This window comes from Scatophagus argus, chromosome 20 (assembly GCF_020382885.2).
Source record: "Scatophagus argus isolate fScaArg1 chromosome 20, fScaArg1.pri, whole genome shotgun sequence".
NCBI lineage: Eukaryota > Metazoa > Chordata > Actinopteri > Scatophagidae > Scatophagus > Scatophagus argus.
The window spans coordinates 5,102,535-5,128,681 of record NC_058512.1 but is presented as its reverse complement, the minus strand read 5'-3'; the positions used below and the strand labels follow the sequence as shown (position 1 = coordinate 5,128,681).

The 26,147-nt window shown below is 42.8% G+C and overlaps 1 protein-coding gene across 9 annotated transcripts in view; it reads right to left on the bottom strand.

Annotated features, from left to right (window-relative positions):
• Nucleotides 1–6,179: 6,179 nt before the first annotated feature.
• mast4 (microtubule associated serine/threonine kinase family member 4) overlaps nucleotides 6,180–26,147 on the bottom strand; it is an 82,447-nt gene continuing 62,479 nt past the window's right edge. For 7 of the 9 annotated variants that reach the window (XM_046375884.1, XM_046375886.1, XM_046375890.1 and 4 more), the window contains 22 exons: nucleotides 25,587–25,741; nucleotides 25,402–25,477; nucleotides 25,101–25,310; nucleotides 24,278–24,379; nucleotides 23,465–23,597; nucleotides 22,063–22,124; nucleotides 21,858–21,949; nucleotides 21,484–21,692; nucleotides 21,253–21,391; nucleotides 20,622–20,754; nucleotides 20,371–20,536; nucleotides 18,602–18,703; nucleotides 17,833–17,955; nucleotides 17,133–17,242; nucleotides 16,377–16,498; nucleotides 15,374–15,588; nucleotides 15,019–15,219; nucleotides 14,333–14,559; nucleotides 13,597–13,719; nucleotides 13,028–13,164; nucleotides 12,597–12,781; nucleotides 6,180–12,483 (listed from right to left, as the gene is read on the bottom strand). In XM_046375884.1, the coding sequence (XP_046231840.1) occupies nucleotides 8,804–12,483; nucleotides 12,597–12,781; nucleotides 13,028–13,164; nucleotides 13,597–13,719; nucleotides 14,333–14,559; nucleotides 15,019–15,219; nucleotides 15,374–15,588; nucleotides 16,377–16,498; nucleotides 17,133–17,242; nucleotides 17,833–17,955; nucleotides 18,602–18,703; nucleotides 20,371–20,536; nucleotides 20,622–20,754; nucleotides 21,253–21,391; nucleotides 21,484–21,692; nucleotides 21,858–21,949; nucleotides 22,063–22,124; nucleotides 23,465–23,597; nucleotides 24,278–24,379; nucleotides 25,101–25,310; nucleotides 25,402–25,477; nucleotides 25,587–25,741 (6,702 nt within the window). In that variant the 3' untranslated portion in view covers nucleotides 6,180–8,803. The remainder of the gene's footprint in view (nucleotides 12,484–12,596; nucleotides 12,782–13,027; nucleotides 13,165–13,596; nucleotides 13,720–14,332; nucleotides 14,560–15,018; nucleotides 15,220–15,373; nucleotides 15,589–16,376; nucleotides 16,499–17,132; nucleotides 17,243–17,832; nucleotides 17,956–18,601; nucleotides 18,704–20,370; nucleotides 20,537–20,621; nucleotides 20,755–21,252; nucleotides 21,392–21,483; nucleotides 21,693–21,857; nucleotides 21,950–22,062; nucleotides 22,125–23,464; nucleotides 23,598–24,277; nucleotides 24,380–25,100; nucleotides 25,311–25,401; nucleotides 25,478–25,586; nucleotides 25,742–26,147) is intronic. The other 2 variants (XM_046375887.1, XM_046375885.1) reach the window with 2 other exon arrangements.

The following is a 26,147-nucleotide window of genomic DNA, read 5'->3' as shown; positions in this document are numbered from 1 at the left end:
GTGCAGTGAAAAGTAAAATATTTTCATGTGAAATGCCATATAAAGTAGCATAAAATATAAATACTCAAGTAAAAGTACTTCCCTATCGTATTTCAGTACAGTACTTTCATTCGTGTAGTTTGCTTAGGTACATTACGTGGCCAATTTTGACAGTGTTGCTGTAAAGGTCCACCTCTTCAGTGTTTTACACAGCACACAGCATGTCCCACTATTTGTCTTTCAGCGGTTCAGGTACTGCTTTCATTTGAGACAACCTTAATGCGTCTCTCCCAGCATGTGCCCTAATGGTGGCTCAGAGTCCAGCCCTGTTTTCCTGTGGCTGAAAATCAGAGCCTGATCTGTGCTAAGCCCTGGAGCTTAAATCCCTCTCAGACGCTCATTAATGCGCTTGGTGTGGGACCACACCGGGGTTATGTCATTCTCCTGAGCCAGGAGACCCTGACCCTGTGTCTGACAGAGGGATCTTCTCCTCCCCCTCATCCTCCTCCTCCTCCTCCTCTTCCTCGTCACCTTCATGCTCTTTCATTTCTTCTTTAACCACTGTATCTCAACCTCTGCCACCTTCTGATCTTTCACACTCCTAATCCCCCTTCACAAATTCTTCTTAATACGACAGCAAAAGGAAAGAATCAAGAGAAGAGGGGTGATCATTCAGCGATATACTGTTAGGCCTGTGCTAGGAATAAGACTAATTAAGTTATACATAGCATCCATTAGCTGTGCATTGCTTTTCGGGTGGTCTGGAGCCAATCCCAGCTGACAATAGACGAGAAGCTGGGTTTGGCGGGTTGTCAGTTCACCGCGATCACAGGGCTGACACAACCGCTCATGCACACAGAATCACCAGTGAACCTAACCTGCACATGGAGACATGCAAACCCCACACGGGGGGTGACAGCCCTGGCCACCGCATCACTGTGTCACCACATGTTTATCTTTGAAGTTGCAGAGATTTGCTGTTACCCAGCGTCTCGATGGTTTACGTGTTTTAAAGAGTGATAAATCCACAAAACAATAAAATGATGCTGTGTGTGCCTCCCTTTTTGCTATTTCAAGCAAAGATACTTTGACACTGTGTTGTGCAAGAGGCAAAGTTCACATCTCATGATGAGTGGTGAAAAGAAATAAAGCAGCAAGTGATGAGAGTCCGAGCATAAAAGGAACTGCTGATTGTGTCATAAGCCTCATGTTTGCCAGATTTGTTTTATTTCAGCTTTGCAGAGTGCTTGTGAAGTGTGATACTGCTATGCAGTTGAGTACCACTTAAAAGTGATATTTGGTATTTCATTGCAGTATATGAGTCATTGCATCAAGTTTCATAAGGGTTCATTCATCACCAAGAAATGATTAGTTTGGCCCAATAATCTTCAAGCTGCGCTAATCAATATTTTTATATTAACAATCAGTTAAATTACTTATGTTTAGGGTGAAAGGTGTTACCTGGAGTTATCACCATCTCTGCAGTTCAAATGAGTTCTGTGGAGCAGCTTTGCATCTGTCTGCTTATTGTTTACCGCTTGCAGTTTTGGATGAGGTCTGATAAACGATGTATGATGTATGACTGTACACAACACGACCAGCAACAAACAGCACTCATAAGCTTAGCAATGAGCTGGTGAATATGTTGGGTCATTTAGCAGCTAGAATTGGTTCCAAATATTTTGGTGGCGAGCAAAAATAGAGCAAAACCAGGTGGAATATTGGACAAATTAACCAGGTGGAACAAAAACACAACTCTGAATGACTGCTAGTATCTCTGTCTCTTTGTAAACATGCAACTATCTGTTAATGCTTGACAAAGTTATGTTTACAGTATATTTTCTGTTGCTCATCAAGATCCTTAAGGCCTGACAACCATGTGCACAGCATTTGTCAAGCCACTTGCAAAACACATTTTTGAATGTTTTAAATTGTGCTGTGTTTACATCCATTTTTTTTTTTTTTTTTTTGCATGCAGTTTCCTCTGTCCATATCCTCGTGGGAGCATTGCCAAGTTTATTTGTTTAATGATTGTCATGCTAAATCAGTGGATGACTCATTTAGAATTTTAGTTGTAAAAGAAACTGGACTAACATTACAAAGTCATCTGAATGTGTTTGGATATCTGACACTGTGATTGGAGATGCTTAAAAATCAAGTTTGCAGGTCATTTGTGTTGCTTACACAATATGGACAAAAGTCTTGGGACATCTGACCATTTCACCATCAGAGGCCTTAATGGCATTGCATTCTAAATACATGGACAGCTTTGCAGCTGTAACAGTTTCTACACTTGTAGGAAGGCTTTCCACAAAATTTTGGAGTGTTTGGGGGAATTTTTGCCCATTCATGCAGTAGAGCATTTGAGGTCAGACACCGATACTGGACAAAAAGGGCTGACTCACAATTTCTGTTCCAGTTCATCCCAAAGGTGTTGGATGGGGTTGAGGTCAGGACTGTGTGGGCCAGTCAAGTTCTTCAACACCAAACTCATCCAACCTTGTCTTTATGGAGCTTTGCTTTGTGCACTGGGACTCAGTCATGCTGGAATAGAAAAGAGCCTTCAACAAACTGTTGCCACAAAGTTGAAAGCATAGCATTGTCCACAATGTCTTGGTTTGCTGAAGCATTAAGATTTCCCTTCACTGGAAGTCAGGGGCCGAGCCCAAACCCTGAAAAACAGCCCCATACAACATCTGAGTTTAATAGTAAAGAGATGTGTCCCAGTACTTTTGTCTATATAATTTATTTCTTGCTGCACTTCAGTTCTGCACTCGAACTCAAATGGCAACATCACATCTGTTTACAGACTAGGCTTACGTCATGATATAATAATACAACTAAACTAAAATAGTGACACAAGGACTTTCACAAAGTATATACGGGCATGTGATGACATAGCACCATCCTGTATCTGAGCTCACAGTCTACACAGTTTGTTAGTACACCCGCCATTTACCAGCCTTACACAAAAACCACAATATCATGCAGTCATACATCATCCTCTCATTTCACTGCAACTACGCAGGCCATGAAGGTTTTAATCAACGTGCTCTTTGTACCCTGCCACACATGGAGGCTGCTCATTGGTGCTTTTGAAAATCTTTTCAAGTACCACAATCTATTTCAAACTGAGCATTGCATCACAGCCTGATGACATTCACATATAATTGAGTGTTTATATATTTATTGTTGCAATACATTCCTGTCCACAAATTCTGAAAATATATTTCATTTTATTAGTATTCCAGACTTGTTCACAATCTCCATATTGTGTACTTAAGCATTCACTTGCCCACACTCAACCCACCCACACACACACAAACAAACAAACACTTTTTCTTGTGTCTACATTGCATAATTTGTGTGACTTTTCTGAAAGGACTCAATCAACACACAGCGAAATATGTCACAACAGTGAATAGGCTGTGTCACATGATCAGGGTTGGCCACAGGCTATATACATATATGACAGTTTGAACTGTTGCATAATCATCAGGGATGTTTTCACTGCTGGTTCACTTCTCCTAGAAAATGATCAATAGCAGCTGAAATACTTTAATTACATGTACAGGATTGCAGCAGCTTTAAACAGCAAAGCCAGCGAAGTGGAATTCATATTGGCACGGTGTGAAGCGGTCTTGTGGGAAAGAAAAGGCAACAATATGGAGAGCAAAAAACAGAAAGCATGGCAAAAGTTCTGTTTTCTGACACAGAAGCAGTAGATTTTAATATTTCTGGCATGAGAGTGAACCTTCTCCTACACAATAACCTCGCTTCTCCCTGTGTGCGTGATGGGCCCGGCGGCTGAGGACTAAAACTCGGCCAGAAGCCATTGGTTGCAACATGAGATATGAGAGCTGGGCTGGAGTTTTGGCTGCACCCCAAGAAACAGAATGTACTTGAACAAATTCCAGCAGCAAAAGTTAATACAGGCCAGAGTGGTTTTATCTATCAGTATCTCAGATTGCATGCATCCACAGGAACAAGCAGTCTTCCCACCACTATTTTCAAGGTCTCTACTTTATTTATTAGCTTCACTTTTCTCTTCTCTTTGTCCAAATGACAACAAACTATTTAAAGACAAATATATTAGGGAAAAATCTGATGTTCTGAGAGATTTTACCACAGTTATTTGTATCCATGTTAATGGAGTGACCCTGTGGTTGGTAGTATTGGACTGTTGGAGCACCACTTTGGTCCATAAAGAAATGAAATATCTCAACAATGACTGGATGTATTGCCATGAAATTTGGCACAATCACGGTCCACATATGTCTACTTAACTTTAGTGCCACCATCAAAATGTTATTTTCCTCAACACTTTGGTTCATGAGCAGTTACCTAAAAATAAAAAAAGGGATTACATTCCCATTAGCCTCAGCCCTTATTTTTGTTTAACGCTCATTAACAAACATTTGTGTGCTAACATGCTAAACTAACTAAAGACAGCGAACACAGTAAACATTACCTGCTAAACATGTGACAGCGCCGCAAGTGTGGCTCAGTTGTTTGTTCTCTACAGTGTGTGCACGCACATGTACACTTTACATGTGTAACTGCACACCCTATTGATAATGCACACAGCTGGTCACATCATTAGTATTGATCTGCCTTTCTAAAATGGATTACAACCCAGCCGTCCTCCATTCTTTGGAAGCAGCTAGATGGACAATGAAGATACATTTTATTATCCTCTTGATCTCCCGAATAACAAACCATTTCACAAACCATTTATATACATATATATTTATATGTATCTATTGACATCATATGGGGGTGGTTATTAAGGGATGTTCAAGTAGTGGACCGGCTCAACACTTCCATACAAGGCCACGATTCACAGCAGGGTTTGGCAGACTCACATTAAAAGTGACAACAAAGGGAAAGTGGACTGGTTTGTTCCTAGCACATTTTGTTTTACTTCCTTTTAGCACACGACAAAACACGTCGACATGCTTTAAAGGCATGAAAGTGATACTATATGTTCTGCTATGTTCAAATGACTGCCATTATCAAGACAATCTTTATGTGCCATGTTTTACATACATCACTCAGGACGGCATGTCAGGCAAAGTAGGTGAGATATTACGGATGTTGGAGCCAATTAGTAATTTTGATATACGGTACATAGATTAACATTTGTTACAGTGCAGATATGAAGATAAAGGCCCACAGCTGCGATGAAACATGAGACGGTCTTTCATTTCATGCCGGGAGGAAATTGCTTCCTGCTGGAAAGCAACTCAAAGATGAAACTCACAGATAATTAATGATAATAAATTAGTTACCACAATGTGTCTTTTTTTTTCCTCTGCATGACCTTCTCTGCACTGCTTCAACAACAACCTGCTCTTCCCCCAATGCTTAAACCCCTTCCCTAACACTAAGAGGGACCCCCCATATTTTTGCTTGGTAATCAGTCTGTGTGGACGCTGATCCATCTGTGTCATTAATCACATGTGAAATGACAGTTACTGTTCGGACACACTAATCTGCATGAAAGAAACAGTTTAATTATGCAGCTTTATCAGATTCATTCTAATCCTGTGAGGATCTCTGCAAATTACAGTGCACTGAATCTCAACTGAATGGAAGTCACCCCACAGACAGCACACATATGGAAGGACGCTGCCCCCTGTTGGTTTTGCTCAGCACATCATGGTTTGTCGTACACTTCTCATCATGCCATATAAACTGAAACATGGAAGAGGATTGCTATTTTTACATTTCATTTCCGCTGGTGTTAAATAAATTGAACATAGGAACATACCTTTAAAATGTGATATCTGCATCTACTGGGACCTCCTCAGAACCTCAGAGGGGCTCAGGCTCTGTGGAAGGAAATCTACAGTAACACAAGCTTGGGGACAGTGGGACTGTTATCAATCAGGTCTTTGAATGAAGCGTTATTTGACAGGTATGTAATGCTGGACCTGCTCCACGTTAAGCCAATAAACAGTGCATTTCATTTTTTTTTTGTTCAGTTATCTTTGGAAACAATGTTCTTGTTCTATGCTGAAATAGCTGTCTGACAGTAGAAATGCCAGATTTTTCCTTGTACAGTCAGTTTCTTGGAAAACTAAAAGACTCCAGCAGTTCACTGGACGTAGGGTTAGGGTTAGGGTCATTGATTTAACAAACTGACATAATTCAGGACAATCAAAGTGAACCAAACCACACAAAAGAGAATGAAAAGATTAATTTATAATTCCATTTTATTTTCAGTATTACGCAACATTAGAAGTATAAATATCTGTTTTAATATACAACATCTATGACATCCATAGAGCTTTCCTTGGGCAAATTACAAAACTCAAAACACTTTTATTGCACATATTCTAAAAGACAAACCATTGTAAGCAAGTTCATCTAATACTAGTGTTGCACAGAGGAAGAAAACAAAAGGGAAACTGAAAAGACAAGCAGACAAAGAAGAACCTGACATATGAAAAGACACTGATTACTGCACAAACAAATGTTCTTGTTAAACATCCTTGTGGCAAAGGGAACAAAGTCACGCACTACTAGAAACAACATTTTCTGTGACACGGAACATAGATTTGGCAAATCAACAATATACAAAATATACATCCATGATGCTTTGTAAACAAACATTGAATGTGCTTTGAGGATTTAAATGTCAGTTGTCAAAAGGAAAGAAAACGTGTGTGTGTGTGTGTGTGTGTGTCGGGGGACATAAATGTTTATCAGTTGTTCAAATAAAATTCAGTGATTAAATCAGGACGAGTGGGGAGTTCATAAACCATTTTCAGTTCCAGTTTCACTTTTCTCACCCTTTGAACTGAATATTGGCAAACATTAAGGTGCATTTGTTCTCTCACAATACGATAGCGATACATACATTTACAATATCTAATGCGAGTAAACATCAGATTCTTTTAACATTAAAAGCTCTGCAATCGATCTCGCGTGTTTCATTCTTGGATACAGTACACCGTTTAGATAAACTATATTCTGTGTCATGTTAAATGAAGTCTTTTAGTATAAGGAGCAGACAAGATTATTGTTTTGACACAGCCAGCACAACAGAGCAAATACTGGGTTACATACTTAGTGTCCTAGGCTACTCTCTGGTTGTTCTTTAGGGTTTACAATGTAAAAGGCATCTATAGCATAGAAACGTACACGTGTGTGTGTGTGTGTGTGTGTGTGTGTGTGTGAGTAAATTGCGGAAAGTGAATGCGGTTATATGACAGCAGTGTGTAGTACCAAGTATTTGCACTTTAACATCAAATGTATGCCGTGGACACAAACTACGCTATGCAAATAATCAGGACTCGTCATATAAAATCTTTACCCTGGTGACGCTTTAAGCCAGCTGCTACTCATTATGAAGAGATCCAAACACTCACACGTGACTCGAACAACACTGAGACCGAATCCTGACACGAAAATCACCCGAAACCCACCCACCCCTCCACCAGGTGGTCGCTGACTGACCTCATGTCACTCTGCACAGACACCAACATAACTGGTGAGGATTCCCAAAGCCTTCAGAAATCTGCAGCAGTAATAACTGGCAAACAAAAAAAAAAAAAATAATAATGATGATTAAAAAAAATGCAGAACTGCTGGTTCAAATCAAAGATAGCATTTCATATTTTACACCCTTCAAACTGTAGTCAGTCATCAGATACATCCACAATAAAGACGTTCTTGGAAAACGCCGACAGCCCTCACAGTTTTGTTCTGTAATGCTACATTTTTAGAAAGAGCCCAGTCTCTCCCCTCGTGCCTTCTGCTCTCCGTCTCTTTTCAAGTTAACTTAAGAAGGTGAAAACATGTGAAAGGTCACAAAGGAGAGGACGCCTTCTGACGACACGCATCACGGCAGCTTACTTTAGACAGCAGAGTTATCGAGCAGAACGCAGTACTCCAATGTTGAGCATCCAAACAAATGACACTGCAAAATCTATACATATAATACAAACAACAATCATGTAAGCCCACGTGTCCCCGTTTTACAGTGTTATCATATTTACACCCCATTGCATAAAAATCAAAAATATAGGTACAGATGTCAGAGGAATGTGAATTAACACCGCGGCTTGCTAAGAACAGCAAGTTTTATTTCCTATCATCCTAAGGCTTCTTCACTAATTTATGATTTCTGGAACCATGAGATGTTTCCATACTATTTTTTTGTTGATACCATACAAGTTTTTAGGTGAAAAGCACAGGACAGAGTGCATTCCCTCTGTGTACCGCTGCACACAACCCAACACAAAAAGAACCCGATGATACTGAACTGAAACAACAGCTGCTAAATTGCCGAGCAAAATCGTGTGGTCTACTGCATTTAAAGGACATCAGGTCCTCCAAGTCTACAAATAAGAGTGCAATTCAAAATCTTTTATGGCACTGACTCTACAGTACATCACAACCTTTGTAAGGCTACTCACCCTATTGCCCCTGACATACTGATTGCACAAAAGCATTCTGCAATAAACAGAAACCAAACCTCCAAACATTCACTTGATGTAAAAATAAAACGCTAACTTCAGAAAATACCAGAAATTATCAGCAAATGATTGCCTACATTCAGACCAACAAACATGTACATGTGTTGTCATGTCATGTCATTTTAGCGTGCGCGCGCACACACACACACACACACACACACACACACACACACACACACACACACACACGCACTCTCCCACACATCTCTCTCAGCATGTAACAGCTTGCCCGGTCCTCAAACTAAAAAAGAAGGCATGATGATGCTTGCACAAACCATTTCTAACATTTTATCACATCTGGATTCTCTGCTGCGATGATGCCATTTTAACTCCCCTCTTTACTTTTTGTGACCAGAACTATGTGGTGACTCCTTCGGCTGCTTGCACCTGCCAGTGTCTTTGTCTGAACTGTCTTTTGGTGCAGAGGGAGCAGCTCTGGATGCGTCTCTTTTCGTGTTTTTCTGTGCAGATGTGACCTCCTGGCCAGTTTCTTTCTTCTTTCTCTCAGCCTGCTCCTTCTTGCTAGAGGACATGTTGATTCTGGTATCTGGACCCTTGTGACTGTCTGGCATGGGCGTTTCAGATCTGGGGCCTTCTTTGGATACCTTACCGACAGTCTCCTGGGGTCCGCAGCTGGGGATCCTGACCGAGACAGCACCGCCGCTCGAATGAGTCTCCTTTTTGGCTGCGGGTTTCGGCAGCACTGGTGGTAGATCAGGCTGTGAGGGAATGTCTGAGGGCTGCTGACGCTGAGGCGCAGCAGGTGGAGCGACGTGTTTAGGTTTGGAGTCATGGTGGTTTTTGATGACTGGGGCTTGATTTTGGGGCGAGGGGTCTTTATGTTTGGCATCAAGACTTTGTTTAACAAGTGCTGGAGCTACAGACGTCTTCAGAGTCGATGATGATGGGACAGATTTAGGAGATTTGGGCTTTGAGTCAGTGTTTTCTTTTACTATATGAGCTGAGGCTGCTACAGAGCTTTTGGGCTGGGTTTCTCTTTGCTTCACGTCAGCAAGAGTGGGAGAGGGCGTCAGCTGCACCAGTTCGTCCCGCTTTACATCACCTCCAGCAGATGGCAACGAGGCTTCCGTCCGTTTAGAGTCATGGGTTGGCTGGACGTTTGGAGCTGAGAGTGTAGATTCTTTAGACAGATCTCTCTGTTTGGAACTGGGGCTGCCCTTCAGTACTGGGACGGGAGCAGCTGTACTGTGTGGCTTCACTTCGAGGGTTTTTGTCTCGGTCTTCACAGCGGTGGGGGCTACAGGTGGTGGGTCAGGCCTTGACTTACTTCGGGGGCTCAAGATATTTTCATTTGCTGAAGGTGAACATTTTTGTTTTTCTCTCACACTGGTGAAAGCTTCTTTTTTAGAAGTGCAATATTCGGAATCAGCTGATTTGTGTTGTGCTTTGTCAGCTGGATTGTTTTTTGATAGTTGATCTGAATCTTTTACATTTTTAATCTTTGGTGATGTGGGATCCTCCTTTTTCTGCAACAATATGCTACTAGTCCCTATTGCACCAACAGACGTAGTTTTATCCTTTTTATTTACACCCGGCGTGACATCTGTAACATTATTTAACAAGGTGATCGTATTTGCTGCAGAAGTTTCTCTCTTTTGCTCCACTATCGGGTTTGCCCCCACTTTTGCAGCTGTGACACATTTGTTGACTTCATCATTAGAGCCCGAGGAACCAGGATCACTGACCACTTTTACAGCTGATCTGTTAGGTTCTACACTGTCCTTACTAACAGATCTTTCCTGACCTTTGGATTTTAAACTGCAGGTTTTATCTTGATCTGCAGAAGCGGATGCTGATGTTGTGGCAGAAGCCTGCGGTTCTTTATTTGAAGAGCAGATGTTCACCGGCTGCTGTTCTGAAAGCACGTTCTCCACAGATGCAGAGGTGTTCTGTACCATAGAAACAGAGGTCACGTTTGAGTTCTGTGCAGAGGTTGCTTTCTTTTCACAGCTCTGACGCCGACCTGCATCCAAACCACAGTTTATATCCTGCTTCAGCCTCACAGGTAACGTCCCACTGGCAGCTGCAGCTGGAGTCTCCATGGTTTTTAATTCTTTCTCCAGCTTGGGGGACGACAAAGAGACTACTGTCCTGGAGCTGTCATTATTATGTGATCTCGCGTGTGGTGTGACTTCCTGCTGCTCCACCTCATCGTCTTGATCTTCATTGCTGACTTCCCGTATGGAGGGTGTTTTCCCACAGGAGGAGAAGTGGGAGCTGTGTCGAGGACCTCTGTGTTCATGAGCCAGTGATGAACTGGCCTTCAAACCCGTCCTGCTCTCTTGTTTAACACCAAAAGTTGGCGCTTCCAGTTTGCTGGTGTGAACCTTTAATGATTCACCATGTTTATCTTGTGTTTTCTCACCACTTGTACTTATTTTATGATCATTCGACTGATCTTTGGAGGCAACTATGCTGTTTAGACAAGAAACCGCTTCAGGGCTTGGTGAACAAGCCAAGGGGCTCTTCGGCTTCTCTGTAGTTTTCATTTGGGGGATGGTTATCTGCCTCTCTGTAGGGGTCTGGAGCCAAACTGGAGGACTCACAGAAACAGTGTCACTTGTGTTCTCCGTCATCTTAGATAAACAGGTTTCTGTTTTGGAGACTCTGGGCCCTGAGAGCAGACCAATATCCAGAGTGCCCTCCAGAGGTCTGAGAGAGGAGACGTGGCGTCCTTCAAGTTTATATTCAGATGATGCCTTTCGCAGTGAAGACTCTGCAGAGGAGATGAGCTGGAGTTTTTCCACCGCGCTCTCTCCTCTGCTGGGGAAAAGCTTGGGGGCCATACCTTCGGGGCTGGAATGAACATTTCCCAGTCCTGCCTTCATGTGGTCATAAGACATGGCCGTGTCCAGCTGGAGGCTCTTAGACCTGGTGGAGCCAAAGTGCAGGTTCTCGTGGATGCCGGAAGAACATCGACATATGCAGTCTTCTCGTTCTTCAAATGACAGCCTTTTTCTAGTGAACTCGATGTTGGGAGCTTTGAAGTCCAATCTGTCTGGCTTAATGCTGTCTTTACCTTGTCTGGAGTGCTGCCACTCTGGGTGAATAGAGCAGAGAGTCGATCTGAGTCCATCACTCTCACCACCACCACCACCAGATGTTTCAGCGATGCCCTCAGAGGCACGCGTGGTGAGTTTCTTATACAGCACATCTTTAAGGGTTGTGCCAGCAGCTTTGGTCTCTAGAGAGCCAGAATCTGGACTGCTCTTGCTTTGGCCTCTGGCCAGAAAACTTTCATCCCTGTCATCACCACCCAAGGAGGTCGAGTCAGGTTCACGTAGGGCATCTTGCTTCTGCAGAGACTCCCTCCTCTCTGACCAGTCCTGTCTCTTCACAACCATCTTGGACTTCAGCTTTTCCTTATCAAGCTCCTCAACAGACTCCTGCCGGCTCATCTTGCGGCTGATGGGCCGCTTTAAGCAGCCCTGCTCAACAGGTCGTACACGGGTGACTGCCGGTGGCTCGCATGCTGTTTCATCCACACTCTGCAGGGTGGGGTAATCTCGCTCCCCAGTCTTCAGTTCCTCATCCTGCACCTCCTCTTGGGTCACTTCCAGGCTGTGTTTTCTGGGACACAGGTGCTTCTTATCCCCTGTGTAAGAGGGGGACAGCTTTTCCTCAGACTGGACACGTTTTAGGAGGGGTGAGCGAGGTGGCTCAGCACTTTTGGGGCGCACGATATGGCGTACAATGGTGGGAGGGGAATGAATCTTGGCTGGGAAGGCTTGTGTCGCCTTGGAAATGGCAACAGAATGTCCACAAAGAAGGGGAGAAGGTGAGCGCTGAGGAGACGTTGGCTGTGGGGTGGGTGAAGGCGTGCGAGCTAAAGGAGAAAGGGGAATGCTACCGGCAGACTTGCGGCGCCCCTGACGAAGCCTCTGACCTGGCAGTTTGGGGCCGAGGCCATGCAGAGTGCTGGGACGAATGTGGCCTGAGCCTGCGGGGGAGTTCGGAGCGCTGGAGCTGGGAGAGCTACTCTGGGAGGAATTTCCACCTGTAATAATAAGAAGACAAAGAAATGAATATCAGTATTTGAACATATAGTATGTGAAATGAAAATAAACAAACAGCAATTAAGCTACCATCAAAAGGAGTTCAACTCCCCACCTGACTGAGTGAAATCTGGTGTGGGGCGGAAGGCGGCAGTGGGGGAACGAGGGGAGAGACTGTGGGTAGGGGAGCCGGGGAGACTCTCACCAGATGACAATGAGTGGTTCAGAGAGGAGAAACTGCGGCTGGTGTGCAGAAGAGGAGAGGGCTGCATGGCAAAACGCCTGAAAAGGGAGCGTCGCCTGAGAGACAAAGTGAAGACAGCAATCAGTCCAGACTCATGAGAGATTCCCTACACGTAAAAACACTCAACTTAAAGATTCACTTTTCAGTTTTCCTTTTGTTTCATTTTGTTTAAGACATTTGTAATAAGAAGATGCAAGTTTGCATTTTCACTCATAGTACACACACTGTATTTCCACAGTCTTCTTTTAACTGTTTTTCTTTCACAAAATAATAATAATAATAATTCAGAAGAAGATCTGGACCTTTCGGGTGTCCTCTCCTTCTTGGGCTTTTTGGCACATCTGACCATCTTGCTCCTATAGCTGTTCCTCCTCGCTGGACCAGTTTTTATTGAAGTATTTTCAAATGGGGTTGTGGTGATGGCCACTTTGCTACCACTCTGAAAAGGGAACACAAAACTTAAAATTACTTTATTAAAAAAAATCCCAAACAATTTTTATTCCTACATTACTGTGGTTTGCATGTGTTGTTAAGACAGAATACATAATTGTTCAATTTAAAGGTTTTAAAGTTTACGTTTTAAAAATTATTGAGTATATGAAGCAATTAAATCTACACAAACTTTTACGCAAACTTTAGTCCAAATCCAGAAGTGCAGGATTGCAGTATTTGAACTGAAAACCTTCACTCAGCAGGTTTACCTCACAAAAAATTTGATTAACCATCTTTTTTTTGTCACTTAATCTTTCTATTAATCTATGCTAAATTACATTTTCCAAACACCGTAAAGAATGTCATTATTAACCTAATAAAAACTTGATTAAAAATCCAAAAAGCTGCAGTTTTGAGACAAACACAGATTCTTTTTTACCTTGAGCAGGAGCTCCACTACTTCAGTGTGGACAAGACCGTGAACTGCTTCTCCGTTCACATGAGTGATGAGGTCTCCAGCTTTGAGTCCTGCTTTGTGTGCAGGCCCGCCGTCTTCTACGTTCTGATTAGCAGACACAAGAGACACTCGTTTTATTGTCATCTGTACGTTCTCTGGAAGGTTAAAGGTGCTTTCACATCTGTAGTTTGTTTCATTTTAGTTCTGGTCCAGTCTGTGTTCACGTTGGCTTATTACAAACAATCCCAGAGCTGTAAACACAATCACGGACTGACAGCTGACTTACTGATTGATGCAGGACGAGAGGCACTAAAACTGTCAATGCCTTCTCCCTCTCTGAGTAATCAGGGAGAATCCCAATGTTCCCATGATATATGCACAAAATAATGATGTATAAATTGAGACTACAGATGGAAGGATTTAACAGAAGATCAGCTATAGATCACATATACACTATGACTATATACTATAATTCCTTGGTTGGTCTACTTTTTATTTCAAACCACAGATTAACTGAGTGGATAAAGATTTTGTATTTCATTTGGTCATGGTTTGGTTAATCAGTCCACTCAAGAACTCGAGTGACAGCTTTCAAACGGACCTGGATTCACAAAACCAAAAGTACAGATACACCAGAGTTTGTTTAACTGCACCCAACAAGTTAAGTAAGCGTCTCATAACTGATCATGATTTGTCTGTAGGGTGATACAGGCCTTACCCAGACCATATGGTAGACAGTGTAGATGTCACCATCACAGGCATACACCCGGATTGCCCTCAGCGTAAAGCCAAACTTCTTCCCTGAGCTGTGGATGATGATGGGCTGCCGCTGGCTGGCGACACAGAGGGACGAGTCTCGGCTTGGAGAGGAGTCTCTTGAGGAAGGGTCTGAGGAGAGGGAGTAAGGAGACAGGGGGCTGGCCAGCGGAGACACGCCGAAGATATCTGGAAAAATAAGAGATAATCACCACCTGAGCAGACTCTTTCATTTAATCAATCAAACTCTGACTGGCCCTCGAGTCAGCAGTGAGGTGTTGCTCTAAAGCTCACGAGCCCGGTTCATTCTGCTCCTGCTGTGGGTGAAACTAATGGGATTTTCTCTCTCGCAGCAGTGAAGACCTCTTGCTTTGGCTCTGCCTTCTTACTTTACTTGTTAGCGGCTTGTACTTGGCTACTTGCCCACAGCCACTCTGTAAAATGGAACTCACAGCAGGTGTCACGCTGGGCCAATTTCGCACAGATCTATAGCGTGCTTTCATCTCTTTCACATTATTTGTTCAAAGGTGGCTCCTCTTATTGTAATTCTGGACATGTTATCGCTCCGACATGTTTCAACCTTCTACTAACCGATCATATTTTTTAGTCAATGTATGGGCATCTTTCTGCATGTGTTCTTCGACTTACCGCCGGGGATCATAAGCGACAGGGCACCGGTTGAGACAGACTTTGGTACTTTTGGCACAGCTCCAGCCTTTTCTGCAGCGTTCTCAGGCCGCAGAGAGTTGGTCTGAGCTCCCTGGTCTGCAGATGGGTGACTGGCACTGTCAGGGCTCTCCACCCCCTCGCCCCTGGGTGTCAACTGGTCCAGATGTTCTGAGAAACTTCCTATTTATTACAGAGGATGAGCATGGATTGGGACACACAACAATACTGAACACAATGTTGGTCACTTCTTTTCATTCTCTATACTAATCTTCAATTATTGAAAACCATGCACGTGGATTACGTGGTTGTGCCCCATGCGGCTCTAACTTCGTACCAGAGAGCGTTGCTCCGCTGTGGGTGCTGCCTGGTGTGGTAGCGTCAGGCTCGTCCTGCGGGAGCTCTCCGATGGAGAAGGAGGTTTTGCTGGGGTCGCCGAGGCCTGAGGTCTCGTCCGCTTCACTCTCTGCTGAGATGGCAAACTTTGGTAACAAGTTCGGGCGAGGGCCCTGATTCACACTGTCTGTGTCTGTCGAGTGGGACAGCGACGGCCTGGTTGGAGGAGAGAACAGATTTTCATGAGACGAACTGACACACAATCCCTGTAAGAGCCAAGTTATGTTTGAATATGCTAAGATTCTAAGATGAATCAGCTCTTATTTAGCAAAGAAGATTGTCTTTTGTTATGTTGCCTTGCTGACCATTTGGATTACTTTTGTTTTTCTTTTTGCTGCAGGAAGAAGTTGCTTTTGTAAGATATGTTCCAGCAATGTGCAAAGAAGGATTATTGTTGTCTACTTGGATGATGGGAACAATAATCAAAGCTTAAAACTCTTCGTTTGGGAGTATTCATTCATTTTCTTCAAATCTTTGATGCAGAGTAGAATTATACAGAGTAATAAAGTGTAAAAACTTGGGATAAAGCGGCAGCCAAGTGGCTTAAACAGAAATTAAATGTTGCCGTTGCACTCCCAACTTGTGAAAGTAATTTTAGGATATGAAATAGAAATTATTTCTTAAGAAGTTAATCAGAGACACATAAACATGGCGCAATGATGCAAAACCAAGTTTTCTTTCTTTGTAACCATTTCGACTGTTTTAAACTTTATATGTCTATTTGTATGTAATTTATGAACTCACAAAAAACTTACAAAATCCTTGTCAAAAACAACTTTGTCCACAGGCACCAACACAAAGCTGTACTTGCATTGCAGGTCAGAGGAGGGATGAGCTGCTTTAAACCCCTTTTTAGTTTATTTTTCTATTTCTCTCAGTAAAACTATTTCACAATAAAAGCCCAGATTAGAGAAAAGTTGATTCGAAGATGGAGGCAAACATACAATTCAGCAAAGTCGGGCGTCCAGCTGAGAGAGTCCACAGTCAGTGGGCTCTCACTCTTCTTCCCCTCCGTCTCTCCCTTCTCCTCCAGGTGACCACGGGACAAATCCAGGCTGCTGTAGACCTGAAACCACAGCGAAACAACTCAGAAACAGCGATTCACTTGTACTGCACGCAGATCTTTAAAAACACATACTGTCACGTTCAGAAGAAGGTACCAAAGATTACATGATACACGTATAAGTATCCTGTACAGAGAGAAAGCAGGGTTTTTAAGAGGAGAGAAGGAACGCTGTGCCGCCATGTCTTACAAGCAAGGAGTTTAGGTGCAGCTGAGGAAAGGGTTCAGTGGTGCAGCTCAACACTTCCTCTGAGACGTCCCGCTGCTTTTTGAGACACTGTAATGATTTGTTTTGATGCGAGAGTGGAGCACACTGCAATGCAGCACACAACAATGACTCCCAGCTTGTATGACTGCATTGTGTATTGTGTTCCACATTACCAAGACAGAAGGAAAAAAAAAAAAAAAGATTTGCAAGCGGAAAATATATGCAAAGCCGAAATCTACGTTTAATAGTGTAAGGGTAAAGAGAGAGCAGGAACGGGGGGTACAAATTTCCATATGAAACACCATTGTTCATGTTTTATTTCCCATGAGAAAAGGAGCAGGACAGACGAGGGCATCAACTCATTTACATTATTAACATCATCAGCAGTAATGATGGTTCAGACGTGTTAGTGTCAGTTAGAAGACAAACCTTAGAGAATCTGTGAGAACACGAGGAGAACTGCCGCAGCTCCACGTTGAAGTCCTCATCATTTGTATCCTCTTCCTCTGTCTCCAGGTGATGGTATCTCTCAGAGCGGGCTGGGAATGATGAGGAGATTTTTATCGTTCAGGTCACTTCAAGTGCCACAAGGTGAGGGTTGTGTAAAGATCAGGCTGACTTATGCTTCGGCCATTTAATTATTTCATCTTTCTCAGAAATCACGTTCTGTCCGTTATTTTGCAGGACGGATGCGTCTAATAATACTACAACAATACTACAACACCCATGATCCTCAGCTGGCGTTGCCATGGAGAAAAGGCAAGTGGAGCCTCAAATCAGAGCACTTGGAAGATATTTCTTCTATGCAGTTGAGAACAAAAGACGACACTACTGCTGCAGATTTTGTTTTCAGTTTTCACAACACCTTCATCTCAGCCTTTTCCCTCCTGTACGCATTACTGGGACTTTAAGCTCTGTGAGACGAGACGGGTGTAACTTCTATGGATGTTTATTAAATATGGACACATGCAAAAAAAAAAAAAAAATAATAATAATAATAATAATAATAATAATAATAATAATAATAATAATAATAATAATAAAGAACAGTGACTGAAAGAATTATGGTAAAATTAGTTTTCTGAATCAAAGATTGTGCATTTGTCTGTCAGATAACTTGATAACTCACTGTCAAAGTAACTGGTGTCATCCTCAGACTCCAGCTGAGGAATAAACTCAGCCTTCTGCCTCAGCAGGCTGTTCCAGTCCAGGTTGTGGAAGAACTGATGCTGCTTCACTTCAGCAGCTCCACCTGGAAACGGAAAACACATAAATGAATGACTAGTCTGACTGAAAATGAACGCAGACGAGAAAAGAGAAAACACAAAACACTGACAATAAATGTTTCAGCTGGACATGAGAGGTGAAGAAATGCTTACACCATGTCTTCCTTTTCCTCCGTGGCTGCAGGCCAAACTGATATCATGACTGTAAATTATGCAGTACAATTTCCTGCCTGTGACCTTTAGTGGATGGCGGAAGCCTTTGTGTAACGGCAGCCTGGTGAGTTGAGATCTAGATGAATGAGAGGGTCTATCTGTCCCCGGGCTCGACTGGCTACATGCACCCCTCTGATTAAAGACCTTAGTCCCAGGTCATGGCCACTGTTACAGTCCACAGACCCACACACTCTTAGTGCCTGATCAGGCATGGGACTAGATTCATGAACTGGCAAGCAAATGATTGCAACTGATCAAAAGGAAGAGGTGAGGAGGCCACAGATTAAACTGCTCCGCTGTCGGATGACCTCAATTTCTCCACCGGTGACTCGGAATAATGAACCGGTGCTGAGACGGCACTAACGGTCACGTCAGAATTTACGGTGGCCCGCTGTGGCCGTCTTAGTCCTAACCGAGTCACCGGCCGTGCCACATTGTCTTTGCTCGTTGTGTTTGTACCTGCACCCATCCTCTCCAGAGGATTCTGTCTGAGCAGCAAGGTGATGAGCTCCTGAGCGTCGGGAGGCGGGGCGTCGTCCCCCTCGGGCCAGTTGATCTCGTCTGGAAACACACAACGCATCAATTTGAATAAAGAAATACTCCTCATCCGAGCAGCCCCTCAAGCTCAGCTGACACCACATTAGTAAGATGTGGTTTTGAAGTTGAAAAACATCCGCCTTGCCCGGAAAAGTAATTAGATGAATTTCCGAGTAACGTGATCGGAAGACAGAAGGTAAAAAACAAAAAGAAAGTTGTTTGTGACGGGATCAATATGAAAAGTTCAAGCTTCAGTGTCTCAAACGGCATGAACTTGCTGGTCAATATCCACGGAGGAAAGTGAAGAGGAAGAAACTCCTCTTGCTTTAAGGTAAAAAAGCTCATATTATTACTGTTTTTTTTTTTATTATTATTCTGTTGCTGTTACTGGCGTCTGTGCTTTTAACACATGCTGGCCATTCAGGATTTGGGACACATATGGAAGTCATTTCCAAGTAACTGTACAGCTAACTTTGTGCAGTCTCGGTTAGCGTTATCACTGCTAGAATATCATTTGTCGTGTCCACCGTATAGTGAGTTTTCTGCCCCCATACACAACGCACATCTTCAAAACCTGCGTATAAGAACAACAGATTACAGCTTACAAGCATGAAGGTATGTGAGAATCTTTTTTTATTCTCCATTTTTTCATTTCTCTTCCCCTTTCATTTTGGCTTCACCAGCAAAGTCAGACAAAACAAAGCCAGCTCTAAGGTGTACGTGTTACGCTGAATGAGACAATTTACATGTGCTCCAGCTTTTAGAGAAAAGCCTCATGGATAAGCAATGAAACAGGGAGCAAAGCCTGTCTGTGCCATGCTGATTGTCTCCTCTGCGCACAGTTTGTCCCCCGTCTTAATCAAATTTGGGAGGGGAGCTATGAATATGTATGTGCAGCCTGAGGCCAGGGTGGCATGCATTCAGTGTGTTCAGGCCTCTTTAATTAACAGTCACTCTCTGAGGCTTGGTACAGTCTGATTGAGGGCATACCAAATCAGTCATGGCATGCCATTCATTTCCGCGCCACAGATAGAGGCTGTTATCCAACGACTGCAAATAACACAATTCATCTGAGCCACTCTGTTGACAAGATAAAAGCTCTTGTTTTTTCCAAGTTTTTCTCTGTGCTGCTGTCACCATGAAAACTGAACGGGCACAAAGCGACATCATCGCGATATCAAAACCTCATTTGTGGTCTTAAGTCAAACAGGATCCACTTACTGGCATCTGTTTTGCTACTGCTCCTCAGGGAAATCTAGGTCTTCAATAAATTCAGAAATATGCATGTGTGGTCACTGTTTAAATGTTTAATTCATATGTGAGTGAGGTTTGGGAATTTCTCCTGATGTGCTCGAGAAAAACTACACACTTTGCTTAAATCACTTCAAGCAGCAGAAATCTCTCTTGAAGATGTATGCATGTATGCGTATATTCAATAAACTTAGGTAAATAAATGGTTTATTTTTATCTTTAAATATAAACATCAAAGAAGATTACAAATTAGGAAGCTAATGGGTTGTAACAAATGATTCCTCAATCTTTGGTTCATGCAGTGTGCTGTAATCAAAACACAACACTGAGGAAAGTTTAATTTACTGTCTCAAATTAGCAAGGAAATCTGTAAGTAATTATCTGAAAAGAAAGAAAGAAAGAAAGAGAGAAAGAGAGAAAGAAAGGGACGTAACACTGACCGCTGATGACCTGTCCAAACAGCTCTTCTGGTGTGTCTCCAAAAAATGGCACACAGCCCACGAGGAACTCGTAGAGGATGATGCCCATCGCCCACCAGTCCACCGGCTTGCCGTAGCCTTGTCTCAGGATCACCTCTGGTGCAATATACTCTGGGGTGCCACATACCTGTACAGAAAAGAAATCAAATCTAAACACGATGTGGTTTGTGGAAATGTATTGCCAAAGCTGACCGTCACTAAATAAGATTTACCTGCTTATCAGAGAACTCCCTGGCATCTTTCTCTATGTGTCCCTCATACAGGTTAGTGGTCATGTTCATCAGCCCGACTTTAGACAACCCAAAATCTGTCAGCTTGATGTGTCCCATTGACGTAACCAGCAAACTGTGAGGGCGAAGGTGAGGAAAATGGAAAAATTTACAATAGCTTGTGATTGTGAAAAACAAAACCTCACATTTTTGTCACCCCAAACCTGTAGGCAGTCAAGCTTCCTGTCAGTGAACAGGTTATCTGTACACTGAACACCATTAGCAATCTGTATTGTATTACATATGGGCAGCAGCTGAAGAAATATTAGATCCTTTATGTCAGTAACGCTACTAATACCACAATGTAAAAAGAAGTCCATTACAAGTCTCAGCCTGTCTGCAGATTGCTGCAGAGCAGGTAGTGTACAGTGTATTTTAAAGAACCTTTTCCCTGAGCAAAGCTGTGTGCTGTGGCTGAAGATGACAAAAACAAAGGGAAACAAAAACAATGAGATAAAGGGGCTGGAGGGAAGTGCAGAGTCTGGTGATAATTCTCTACAGGTACATCACTGAGCTACCATATGAGCTGCCATTGTTAATCTAAAAGCCGCCTTAAAATTTGGTGAGGCCTCACTTGTCTGGTTTGAGGTCCCTGTGGACGATGCCATAATTATGGAGATACTCCAGAGCCAGCACCGTCTCTGCAAAGTACATCCTGGCCATATCCACAGGCAGGGGACCCATGTTCTTCAAAAGGGTGGCACAGTCTCCACCTGTAAAGATCAGTGGAGGGATGTTACAGAACACAGGACACATTGTTCAAAGTATACCACTTTCAGCTGCAGAGCATAACCTGGTTGCTGACCTTCAACATACTCCATGACCATGCACAGGTGTCGCCGAGTCTCAAAGGAGCAGTACATGGACACCACAAAAGGGTTCTCAGCAAAGGTAAGGATGTCTCTCTCTACAAAGGCTTGTTGTATCTGATTCCTCAACATCAGGTTCTGCTTGTTGATCTTTTTCATGGCAAACCGCTGCTTTGTTTCTTTGTGTCGAACCAGGTAAACAGCTCTGTGGAACAAATAAACAGTTTACCAGTCCGAACTGATGTGACTCAGACCCAGAGTTGGCAGGGTTAACGTCTGGCAGAAACGGGGGGAAAAAAGGCTCCTTATTGGGCCGGTAACAAACCGTCTATCATCAGAGGTAATCTGGTACAGAATAAATTGTCCTTACCCGTAGGCACCATTGCTGATTAGTTTTGTCATTTCAAAGTCCAGCTCACAGGGTTTCCGCCGTGACCTTAAGGCTGTGCTGAGGCTCTGAGACTGAGGGGAGGAAGACGGACAAACACCGAAACAAATTAAAAAGATAAAATCTGCACTTCACTGGTACACCTGAGGTAATGATGGAGTAGATCAATCGATTTCTGAGTGCTTACAGAGTCATCCGTTTCTGGGGTTTCTGCAATCCCACTGTCACAGCTGGTCAGCTGAGCGATTTCTACAGAGAAAACAGACAACAAAATCAAAATTTTCATACCACGGTCTGAGTGAATACTCAGTTCTGATTGGTTCCACGGGGTCAATTGATTCCTGATAATGGACACCTGCCGAGTAGTTCCAGTGAAATTGTAACTATGGTTTGTCCCGTTTACTGAAATAGTGAACAACCTTTACACTGCATAAAGACTGAACTGGATTGATTGTTGCAGGCATTAGTCAAAGCCTCAGGTCTTACTAGGAAAACAGACTAATAGCTTTTGAAAAAGAAAATATAAATTAATGGTGTTTTTTCTTTGGTAAGTGTCCATGGTATAAGTGGGATAATGTCTGAACACCTCAGCAGGCCTTTTCCCATGAATAACTTTACGTAAGGCCTATGATCAATCTTTAAAATCAGCAAGCAAGCAAACAAACAAACAAACAAACAGAAAAAACAGCAGACTGTAGCCTTTATTCACCTAATAGGTTTGATGTGCTGAGTCTAAGATAATGTGAATTGAAAACAAATGGGCTGGAAATCAGATGTGGCAACACAAACTCGTCTACCACCCGACTTGAAAATCACTACTCCAGAACAAGCGCTCATTATGAACCACCTTGCATCTTTTGTGTATGTCTTCCGTGTGTGTGTGTGTGTGTGTGTGTGTGTGTGTGTGTTTGTGTGCAGCAATCATGCCAAAGTCCATGTGTGTATTTTCACAAGGGAGTGTTTGTCTTGTCCCCGCAGAGCCTGTAAACACATTTTCACTGCTATTTAACATCTGTCCTTCCTTGTAGGTTTGCTTCAGGCACACAAGGCGCTGGGCAAACGAAACACAGGAGACACTCAGGGGAAATGAATGGAGAGATGAGCTGATGAGCCAGCCTGTGTGGATCTGTATAAAGTCTGTGGGGAGGCCATTCCTTTCTAATTAGTCATAATGAATGTTGTTTGCTACTGAATCTGAAGAGACAGCGGGTCATTAGAAAGACAGTCTGTTCAGTGCAGGACATTAGTCAAGAGCATCTTTTGTCTTTTAGTTCCCTCCACAGCTTCATTTCTTTACAGCCTTGCATTCAATTTGGCCAGATTTACTGCATCACTGACATATTTATGGAAGAAGCAGTAACTGCACACTCAGCACTTCAGTAGAATTAATGAAATATACTTCTTGAAGTACATTTTATTATTTCTCTTTATGAAGCCTAAAGAGGAAGAAACTATGGCTCGCTGCCCCGGTCGGCTGAAAAATGACAGCATGAACAGGAAAACAACTGACTGTCGGGCCATTTGAAAGTCTTGTTGCAGAGCTGGCAGTCCTAGCCAGAGTCGTCTGTATTTTACAGTCCTTCTCGTACCTTCCAGAGGATCTCTCGTGAGTCCCAGCTGACTGATGATGTAACGAGGGATGTCTGTTTTGATGCCCTGACCCTCTTTGGCGTGTCCTTCAGCTGCCTCCAGAAGGTGGTAGAATTCCTCAGGGTCAAACTCCTGGAAACGCAGCAGAAGTTGGAACTTCAAGCAGTGTTCAAGAAAACGACGTACGTTATAATGGAGGCAAACAAAGAAATGACTTGTTTTTGTATTTCTGTGGTTGTCCTTGTCCTTTTTGCTCCAAGTTAGACACACTGAAGGTGCCTTGTACAATGTCTCAGTGTGAGGTTGGATAGTTTGATGAATCATGATCATAGTTTATGTAATTTCACAATAGTTAGAGAAGCTGCTCTGCCCACAGTGAGGGAATAGACCTTTACAATCCTCTAATATTGGCAGGCTTCCCTACTGGCTTTTAAGCACACATGTATAAAACAAAACAGAATCAACAATAAAACTTCTCTATTTAATCCTACAATAAATACTTTTTTTGGCCACTTGGGGGCAGTGGGAACAAGTTGTGAACACAGTCCTGATATATCAGCATCTTAGAAATTGATACGGTGAAAGCGTTAGCTAGCAGTTGTAAAACTGAGAGCAACCGGAGCAACATTGTCACTCATTTGGAGTCGTGTCTCTGGACAATCTGGTAAATCCACGTCCAATACTGACTCTCTATTAGCCCTGTCTTTGGTGTGTGTGTGTCCCACTCCTCAACTGTTGACTGTGACACAATAATAATTACAAAAATACACATACAGAGTATTTTAGAGGCTGTTAAGTGAAATGAAACGCACCAGACATTCCAGCAGTCGGGCAGGTCGCGCTATGATTATGAGGATCTTCTTTACCAGCTCTCTGATGAAGTTTACCTCCTCGCTCTCCGATCTCTCTGTGGACTACACAGCAGTAGACCAGAAAAGATGAAACATTTAGCACATGTTGTTATGGTCTGCTCAAAGTCAGGTATAGTTAAAAATTCAGCATGAACGGTGCCTCTAAACATATGATTTTAACCCCCAAAATAAATACTTTGTGATCTCTGAAACACTCCTTCTCATCTGAAGGCATTCTTAAAGATTCTTGCTGCCATCTGGATGAAAAAAGATTCTGTCTGTTGCTTGATAAAAAAATCATTTTAACTAGTTTCCCAAGTTACACCGCATTTTTCTAATCAAAGCAAAGATGGTAGCCAGACATTATATAGAATCTTTGACAATGGGAACAAAGAAAAAAACTATAAAAAAAGTGATTTTTCAAGAATTGTTATGTTTTACAAAGAAACTCATTATATTTTGATTGTGTGCTCCAAAAAGAGCAAAGATACATTTTGTTTACTCTTTATCTAGAAAACTGTTTCAGCATGAAAAATAAGTTCAAAAACTTGTGTCAAAAACTTGGGAAATGTCTTCTGAGCAGCTCCGAGCGTTAAAAATGGCCTTCTGGTATGCACAAAGATTGTCGAAACATCAGATGTTTAGCTCTGTGACTAAAATGCGATATATTACATATGGAGCTCCTGTCTGGTCCAAAGTTTCCACAGCATTTGCATGCAGTTTCTCTGTAAGAGTTATGGGCGTGTTATTGTAAACATCTCTATGATTTCGGAAGGCGGCACACCTCCTGAACAAGCCTCTCCAGCTTGTCAGTGAGCTCGCAGAAGTAGCTGGAGGTGATGAGTCCTAGCCGGCTCTTCTCCAGACAGTCACGGGCCAGTTCAATTATCTGGTGGTGGGCAAAACCGAGCACACCATCCGCCAAAGGCAGGACGCTCTCCGGAGAGTTGCTGCAGACAATGTCCTGAATCCTTTCCTCCATCTGAGCTGTGGCCTGCAGTAAGAAAGTAGGGTGTCTGTTTGGTGAGGCATAAGACAATTAATGGCCAGACACGACTGTACAAAACTTATTTGTTAGCCATTACCTTAGGAAACCGCTCCTTGTAGACGTGATTCATCATGATAATCTCATGGTCGTAACAGGATGGAGATCTTCCAGGGCTTAAAAACACAAATTCAGTGAGTCAGTCACAAATCCAAAAGTCAGTGGCCGAGTGGTGAATTTGGTATGCATTATCACGGGAAGACAATGTTCAAAGCTAACAAATACCTGAGACTGCGTGAGCGTGGTCGCATGGCCGTCGCTCGGCGGCATTCATCCCCGGAGATGCTCTCAGTGCAGAAGTGCTTGGAGAGGAAGTGCAGTTCATCAGGTGTAGGCTGGAAGGGCAGCTGGTGCAGCTTCTCCTGTGATGAACAGGATGACTGGAAATGAAACACATATATATTCAACATGAAAAGAAAAAAAAAGAGACACCATTTTTTTTTGTGGATAAAAGAAAACCATGCAACACAAATGGACAATCCTGTGCTTTCCTCACTAACTGAGATGACTATAAAAAAGTTGCCAAAGAAACAAGGACGTGCATCTTGTGATATGACGTGAAAAGCAGGAAATGTACAAGGAGGACTAAAAACCACACAAAACAAACACGTATCATCATCATCACAGGCAATTTCCAGTCACTATGAGACTGTGATTCCTGCATGTGACTGTGCGTCCACGGGTTTTACTTTCTGTGACTCTGTCTGCTTCCTAGAAATGATCTTACTGACATTTGAATACAACCGTCAAAGTGAAAGTGATTAAAAAAAGAAGAAAAAGAGAGGA